This window comes from Gavia stellata, chromosome 13 (assembly GCF_030936135.1).
Source record: "Gavia stellata isolate bGavSte3 chromosome 13, bGavSte3.hap2, whole genome shotgun sequence".
Taxonomy (NCBI): Eukaryota; Metazoa; Chordata; class Aves; order Gaviiformes; family Gaviidae; genus Gavia; species Gavia stellata.
In genome coordinates, this window is record NC_082606.1 from 1,920,008 (window position 1) to 1,928,243 (window position 8,236).

Here is an 8,236-nt window from a genome sequence, read left to right on the forward strand (position 1 = left end):
TTTTCACGTCTCGAGCCTCCGACCCACCCTCAAATGGGTGTAAACGGCAGCGGGGGATTAAAAACCCGCAGCTCCGCCGCCCTCAGCCTTCCCACGCGTGGGGAAACCCCCGCGGGCCCCGCGGACAGGACCCGACCGCCGCGCAGCCGTCCCGCACCTTGCGGCCGCCGCTCGCCCCGCGCGCCGGGGGCGGTGGTCACGCGCGGGGGCGAAGCTCGCGTGGGCTCAGCCATCTTGACCCGCTGCGGGAACGCGGGGGGCCCCCCGCCACCGGAGGGACTCGCCCTCCTCCGCCGAACAAAAGGCTCCCGCCGGCGGCACCGGGCGATGCTCCGCCGCACCAACGGGGATCGCCTCACGCTGAGGGGGGGGGGGGGGGGGGACGACGCGGTCCCGAGCGGCGGCACCGCCCGCGGGCGCCGCTCCCCCCTCACACACAGACGCGCCCCGAGGCCCCCGCTCCGCTCCGCTCACCTGAGGGTCGGGGCGCGGCGCATCCCTCGCCCGCCGCCGCCGCCGCTGAGGGGGCTCCCGCGGGGCGCTGCTGAGGCGGGGGTCGGGGCGCGGGGGGGGGCCGCGGGGAGGAACGGGCGCTCCCGCCGCCGCCGCCGCCGCTCGGGCGCTGCCCGACTGCCCGCGCGCGCCTCCCTCACGCACCCGCCACCGCCCGCGCGCCGCCAGGGGGGGGCGGGGGGGGGGGGGAGCGGGAAGGAGGAGACAGGCGCGCGCCCCGCCCCGCCCCCGTTCGCCCCGCCTATCGCCCCGCCCTACTTATCGCCCCGCCCCTCAGGCCGTGCCCCCGCCTCCTCCTCCTCCCGCGCCTGCGCACCCCCTGCGGCCGCCGGGTCGTTACGACGCGGCGCTGCCAGCTTTACGGCAGCGCGCAGCAACCGGCCGGTGCCGGCGCCGCGGAGGGTGAGCGGGCTATGAGGCGGCAGGTGAGCGGCGACGGCGCGGGGAGGGCCCGGCCCGACTGGCGTTGCCACGGCAACAGCGGTGTCGGTAGGGCCCCGACGGTGGTTGCCGAACCCGGTGGGGGCGCAGGCCGCAGCTTTTGGGGGTCCGTGCCGGCCTCCACCGGGCCCGGAGCCTTCAACGCGCGTTTTGAGGGAAAATAGTTAAAATCGTTCAATATAGAGCCGCGTTACCGGCACCGGCTGTCGAGCTGGGGCTGCCCCGGGCATCGCTTGGCCTGGGTGGGCTCTCAGGGAGCAGCGGTACCGGCTGGTCCCGGGCGAGGCCCCGCTCCCCACCCCAGCCTGGACCCCGGCCCGGGCCCCGCCAGCCCGGGCGAACCCTCTCCCCTCCCCTGAATCCTCATTTATTTCCTTAGAAGCAGCAGCAGGACGAGCGAGCTCTTCCCGGGGGGCTGCTCACGTGCTTCGACCCCGACCGGCACCGACTGCCAGCCACCGCGCAAAGCTCGGGGTCGAGCACGTCGCTCTACCCAGACGCCGGAGCAATGACAACCCAAATCCGTTCCTCTGACCAAATTCCTCCTCGTGACCAAATTCCTGCGACCTTTAGGTCTTCCAGGCAAACGATATTCCCTCCCGGCCCTTCCCGCTACTCTCTTGAATAAACTCTTTCTCAAAGTAGGTGAACGCGATCCGTCGACGTCCAGTTTAACATCGTTTCGATGAACCAAGCTGAGGAGTTGCCCGTCGTTACTTCTGGGAGAGTTTCGGTGGCATCTCACCCTCAAGCGTTCAGGTCGCTGGGTTTTTTTTCCTGTTAAACTTCATGCTTTGGCCAACCCCATCCTGGGGAGCAAAATGCGTATGATTTAGTAGCAGTTGGTGTAGTTTCTCCGGCTTTTAGTTTACTGCCCTGCGAGGTGTTGTGAAACAAAGCAGGGTTCTGGAGTTTGGTTGCGTAGAGCAGCTGCCCACATCTGGTTTGGGGAATTTTGTCGGGAATGGAAAGGTTTGGGCATCGTCTGTGCGTACAGAAACGATGAATGTTTTCTTCTGAGTCTGGCATCCAGGGCCTATTGAACCCGCAAAGGCGTTCTTCTTGTATCATACAGGAATTATCATCTATAGGCTATGAAGAGATTGCTTATATTTAACAGAAAAGTAGACGAGTACGCTTCTTTTCTGGCTTAGTTGTTTAATTTTGCTTGAGTTTCTTCTCTGGCTCTGTTAGGAGACCGATCTAAGTACGGAGACTGAGGTGCTGGTAGCCCAGCTCATGCTGATAAATAGAAATTGATGTTCCTCATCTGATCTTGCTACCATTAACAACGCTGACACGGTGTCTAAAAACTGTATTTCCAGTAAAAGGGAATGGTCTGGTGCTTAAATCGTGGGGCCTTTTACACTTCATCGTTCCAAAGACCTCAGCCAAGCTGCCAAAAACTTCCCTGTCCCTCCTACTCTCTCCCGGTAAAGTCCGAATAATTTGTTTTTCAGGTGGCTTTTTGTATTTGCCTCCATATTCTTTAAATTTAGTACAGGAGTTGAGTGATGTGGCACCTCAAAATACTCACCCTGGATGTTCTTAGCATCTTTAATTTATTAAAATAGACTTTAGGAATCTGATTCATCATCCTTAATTTATGCTCTCTTTGTTCATTCGTTGCCTATTTACGCTCAATTACTAGGGAGTTTCATTCCCTGGCTCTCAAGTGCTGCCTTCAGCGTGCAAGGCAACAATTACATGCCGAAGGTAATTGTCTTTAATGTTGTGAAAATAATAGGTTTGGGGTTTTTTTGTCAAGCATTACAAAACGCAGGCTTTGCCTCGCATCCTGGACACGAAGGAGTCCCGTCAGTTTGTGGATCAAACCTGCGCTAACGCCGGCGGCTTATTTGTTAAATTGTTATAACTTAAGAGATGAGAGAAACTTGACTTCTTGCCACATTGATGCAAGACAGCACCGTTTTCAAAACTATAAACGAAACGGGCGGTTTCATCATGGTTGGCTTGACGACGTTTTGATTAAAATGCTCCTTTTTCTCTCCCCGGCCTTCTCATCTTGGCGCTCGAAACGGGGCAGATGAATATCCCTCCGAAAAGGTGAGCATTACAGAGAGTTTGCACAAATTCCAACTACTAATATGCAAATAAAATGAACGAGCAAGGCTCTTGTTGGCAACCTACAACAAACGTTCCAGGCCTGCGTCACTATTTATTCCTATTTTTACGAAAACTTCGGAACAGAGTGTGCCTGAGCCTTCAGGAAGCAAATCCCGGCTGTGTCTGAGCAGAGCTGCTTGCGATCTGCGACTGGATTTCAACACCCCTTAACGCCAGAGGTGCTCAGATCCACCTCCCGGCTTCTCTGCGGATTCATCTTTTGCTTTAATGAGGAGGTTCTCCCAAACAAAACCACCTCTCCGATGGCTTTTCATGGCTCCACTACGCTCTTTCGGTCCTCGCCGCTTACCTTAAGTGGCTCTGAAAGGCGTCCGAGCCTGCGAAGGGTTTTCCTCTAAGCTTTGCGCTGCACACGGTGAGTCATCCTGCAGAACTCACAAGCAGTTTCATAAATACCAGATGGCAATAAAATTAAAAGTAGTAGCTAGTGGCAATTAAGCATTTGCTATAACCATTCTCCCTTCCTGACTGTAGGAAGCTGCCAAATGTCTTTTTTTCCTCAACCGAAAGAACCCAAACGATGTTTCTGCAGAGCGGAAAATTAACAGAATACAGGACGCACGCTTCCTTCCCTACCCTGTAATCCCATTTGGACTTGAGTGGAAAGCTATTTGCTGTATTTCGTACATCTCTAGGAGAAGACGAAGCAGAAAAATCATGCAGTAAAGTCGGGGCACTGTATGAGCACATGCAAAAAGTGTTTCAGCAGTGACCCTGTTAAACCCGCAAACCAGTCGCTTCTAGGCTCACAGGATGAACAGCTCTTTAAACAAGACTATATTCAGGCATGCTATGGAGTTGCTGGGACTTGGTTTAGAATTTTTTTGTTTTGTTTTTATACTGCAGGCTGTCGCAAAGGATCTGCTCCACAAACTTGGAAATAGTTCGAGCTCATTACCGTAGGAAGCGTGTCCAAATACCATTGTGTTTGGCTCAGTATAAATAACAATGACTGCTCCCCTTCCTTTTCAGTGACTCTTGCTGCTTGGCATGTCTCGCATCTATCAGCGATACACAAATAGTTATTAGCTTTTTCAAACCCTACATACTCTACCTTGGCCCTTCCTTCCGACGTATGACACATGCAGCATGCTTCATCCGTTCGGTTATTTACAAGTCACATGCGATGTGTCCTTGCCAAGATGATGTAGAGATAAATCTCTCTTAATTTATGCATACCTGGCCGGGAAGGATTTTTTTTCATGATTCACATCACAATAAGAAGCACAAATCTACTTCTTCCTAACGTGTAAACAACACAACACGTTGTTTTTTTATTAATTTCCCCCTATCATAATGGATAATCAGTGTCTCATTTCTAGTGAATCATATTAAAGTGATCTTATCGTTATTAGTTTTCACACGGTGCTTTAAGAAATCCTAAGATGTTTTCATGCTGCGTTTGGCACAGATGGGGGAAGGGTGAGGCCAAACCAGCTCCACGTCACCACTGTCCCAAGCTCCGGTGTTTTTAGCCCTGTCCTGGCAAGGAGAGAAGCGTCGGGGGCTGATGGTGCATCACAGCAGCCGAGGAGCCCGGGCTGAGGGACGCGAGAGTGAAAGGAAAAGCGGGGCGGATATAGGGGGTTTAAATCAACAGTTTCTCTTTGGAAGATCTCCTCCTAAATCCTAGTCTGGTGCCAGCGAGTATTTCGTGTTGTCTATTGAGTAGCACCTCCTAGCGTGCTGTGCAACCGCTTTCTTAAAACACACTTTAATCCCCCCGGGATGCGAAGGCAGCAAATGCAACAGCTTCTGAAAAGGAATTATGTGACTGGTAGAAAGACCAGAATTAGTGGATACTCAGATGACGTGATAAATGGAAAGGAGTTGGGAGAAGTCTTGCCTGGAAGACCTGTTGAAGTCCCTTGAGCACGTCCTCAAACACATGGGTGGGGAGAACCGGGTGCTACAGTCTGCTTGAATTTCCAGGCGCCTTTTTAAGGATAAGCGGTCTCTATTTGTGGAAAGCAGGCACAGATTAAGAGGAAAGAACGTAGCCTGGACAAATAACAGAGTAAAAGATTGGATAGAGTGGGTCGGCATGACCGGTCACTTCTGTTCGCAGGTGGACATCACCAGTGGAGACCTGCAGGGATCTTCACCCCTCAGCGTACCCGCGAGCGCTTTCTCCTTTTGCAAGCAAAATTTTGGCAAATTAAAACCTGAGCTGAAAAACTATAGGTATTTTGCAGACCACCCAGCTTCAGTGGTACTGGAGTTACTGAAATCTCTCCCGGCTAGGTAGAGAGTTGTCCTCAAGATTCCCACGGTAGGGAACTGGTTTGTTTGTGATCTTGTTTTGCTTTGCTTCTCTTTACTCATCGCCGCCTTGCCTCCTGTGCTGGCGGGCCAGCAGGTTTTCCTGGAACAGGTCATGCGTCTGGCACCGAGCTGTGGCACTATCTGCTAGGTGAAAGGGACCGTATGCCTGTCAGACAGCCCCGACAAGACTTTTATTTAAGGAATAGCAGCGATGAAAAGCATTACAGTGATTGTCACTGTGCAGGTGAAACACTGAAACACCAAAACACCAACCGACTTCTCCGAGATCACGTACCGTTTCCGTGCGAAGCACAGAACTGAAGGCGTGCCTGCAGTTCCCGAGCAGGAACTGCTTTGAAATCACTTTGCTTTGAGGTTAAGATCATAACGATCTAATCGGACCATGCACTGCTCCTAGAGCAGCAGAAGAGCCCAGCTCAACCCGACACATGCCGCAGATGAGGAGCTGCATGTCCTCTGTCTGCTTATCTGGCAGATGGTTCGAATGCCGGTCCTTCAAATATCCGTCTGGGAAACCTGGGCTTTTGCTCACCGCTTGCTGAGAAGGAACTCGAGATGTTTGTTGCGCTGTCTCTTGTCCCCAGTGCGATCCAATTCCTTAATTCATCTTCTCTTTCTATGTTTCAGCTTTTGAAGTCTCCTGGAGTGCTGCAGCCCCCACCTGCGCAGGATGGACCCCGTTGTTCTCAGTTACATGGACAGTTTGCTGAGGCAGTCGGACGTTGCCTTGCTGGAGCCCCCAAACTGGCTTAACGACCACATCATCGGGTTTGCCTTCGAGTACTTCGCCAACCACCAGTTCCAAGAATTTAGTGATCAGGTTTGTTTTATCAGCCCCGAAGTGGCTCAGTTCATTAAATGTGCCCTTAGTCAGGAAGAAATAGCCATATTCCTTCAACCGCTGGACCTTCTCCACAAGAAGCTGGTGTTCTTGCCTATCAATGATAACTCCAACCAGGTCGCTGGGGGCACCCACTGGAGCTTACTGGTTTATTTCAGGGACAAAAAGTGCTTCGCCCATTACGATTCCCACAGTAAATGCAACTCCGTCCACGCCAAGCAAGTGGCGGGGAAGCTGGAGGCCTTCTTGGCCAAAAGAGGGGGCAAAGCAGCCTTCGTGGAGGAGAAGGCGCCTGCCCAGCAGAACAGCTATGACTGTGGGATGTACGTGATCTGCAACGCGGAGGCTCTGTGTCAGGGATACTTCAGGGGCCGGCCCGAGCCTTTGCTGCAGCTCCTCACCCCCTCCTACATCACGCAGAAGAGATCGGAGTGGAAAGCTCTCGTCACAGAACTGGCACAGAAGTGATCGAGATGCAGCTCCAGCCCCGCCCAAAAAACTGCCTTCTCCGTCCGCGAGGCAGCACCCCCAGTGCCTGAGGGAGATGCCCATGCGCAGGATTGTCCCAAAGAAGAAGAATGTAACCCCTCCAGCATGGCTACGCCCCCCCAAACACCCTGTTCCCTCCTGGAAAAGCCTTAGTCCTATCTAGAAATCGCTGGCCTTTAAACTTCTAACCAGAAAAGTCACTTTGCTTTCAAAGAAATCCTCCTCTCTATGCTGAATTTTTACACTAATCGCTGTGGCAAAACGGGTTGCTACAGAGGCTTCTCCGCCTTTGCCCAGCAGGCAACACGCCCTCGTTAGGTGGCTTTAATCGGCTGCGGGCATTGCTGTTCCAAGCCGGGTTTAGCAAATGCCCTTTACAACCAAGCCCCCGAATGCTTTATCGTGGCTATTTCTAATTTGTGCCTCCCGCTAGTGGTATTTGAGCAGTTTAGGATTTAGCAGCAAGGATTTTTACCCCCGAAAACCTGACGCTGAGATGCTGATGTCAAAAGACGAGACTCCAAAGGACTGATTAAAGAACGGGGCAAAAAGAAAATCGGTTTTCTTCAGATAGTGCTCCTAGGCTGTATGGCGATAGCTTTTTTTTTTTTTGTGTCCCCCACCCCTGCTTGCTCTTACTACAAATTAAAACCCGACTCTGAACTGCTGGAAGATTAATAGGAAGCTGAGAAACCCAATCCTAGGAAAGGATACTTAAATGAGATGAAAAGTGACACTCACTCTTTGAAGTTCTTGGCTTTTTTCATTACAATTTTAGGTCGTCTCCATTCGGGGAGGGTTCGTCAGCGCTCCCCAACCCTCGTTAGCATTCGCTGCACTCGGAGCATACGAGGCGGTCGCTGCTTCCTCTAGCACAAAACCAGTTCTGTTACTCCAGATAAAGAACACACCAGGGAGAACAAAAGGACAGAGGTTGAGGTATAAAAGCCAAAGATAACTGTGGTCTCCTTGAAGCCCAAGAAGTCCTTAATGCACTTCTAATCGAAACGCTTTTCTTCCTGTGCTGGATGATGGCTGGGATCTCAGAGCAGATCCTCTCGTTAAAAGACAGGCTTAGCAGTGGGGAAAATAAAAATTAACATGAGATGTCGTTGCAGGATAAGAAGTAATCTCTAACCTCATGAGAAGCAAAGAGGTCACTCAGGTGGTGTCTGGCAGAGCAACTGCACCCCGGCGCACCAACTGGATGAGGGAAATCCAGGTTAAATATAACCCTCGGAAACAGGGAAAGGATTATTTTGAACCCAGAGCTCTTCACCCACCTTATTGCCAGCCCAACCCTGCCGGTGTGTTTACCAGCACAGCACCGAGGTGATGAACTGCAGGAAGGTCTTAAATTTCCCTTGTTGCTGAGAAGAAGGTAAGTAGCCACAGCCCAGGCTCTCCCGAAACACCCAAGCAAACACACACAGACAGCGGAGCGGCAAAATGAGGGTCGGGGTCGTTCCCGTCCTTCCTAGGCTGCCCAGACAGGAGAACAGCCGGCGGGCCAGGGCA

General features: G+C 52.6%; 1 protein-coding gene across 1 annotated transcript; it reads left to right on the top strand.

Moving 5' to 3' along the window:
* Nucleotides 1-904: 904 nt before the first annotated feature.
* On the top strand, nt 905-6,736 carry SENP8 (SUMO peptidase family member, NEDD8 specific). Its single transcript, XM_059823987.1, has 2 exons — nt 905-938; nt 6,016-6,736. The coding sequence occupies exon 2, from the start codon at nt 6,059-6,061 to the stop codon at nt 6,695-6,697; it is 639 nt and encodes a 212-aa protein (XP_059679970.1). The 5' UTR covers nt 905-938; nt 6,016-6,058; the 3' UTR covers nt 6,698-6,736.
* Nucleotides 6,737-8,236: the final 1,500 nt, after the last annotated feature.

Bases quoted from the DNA above. Each gene is read 5' to 3' on its own strand.
- SENP8 (XM_059823987.1), top strand. From the start codon at position 6,059: ATGGACCCCGTTGTTCTCAGTTACATGGACAGTTTGCTGAGGCAGTCG.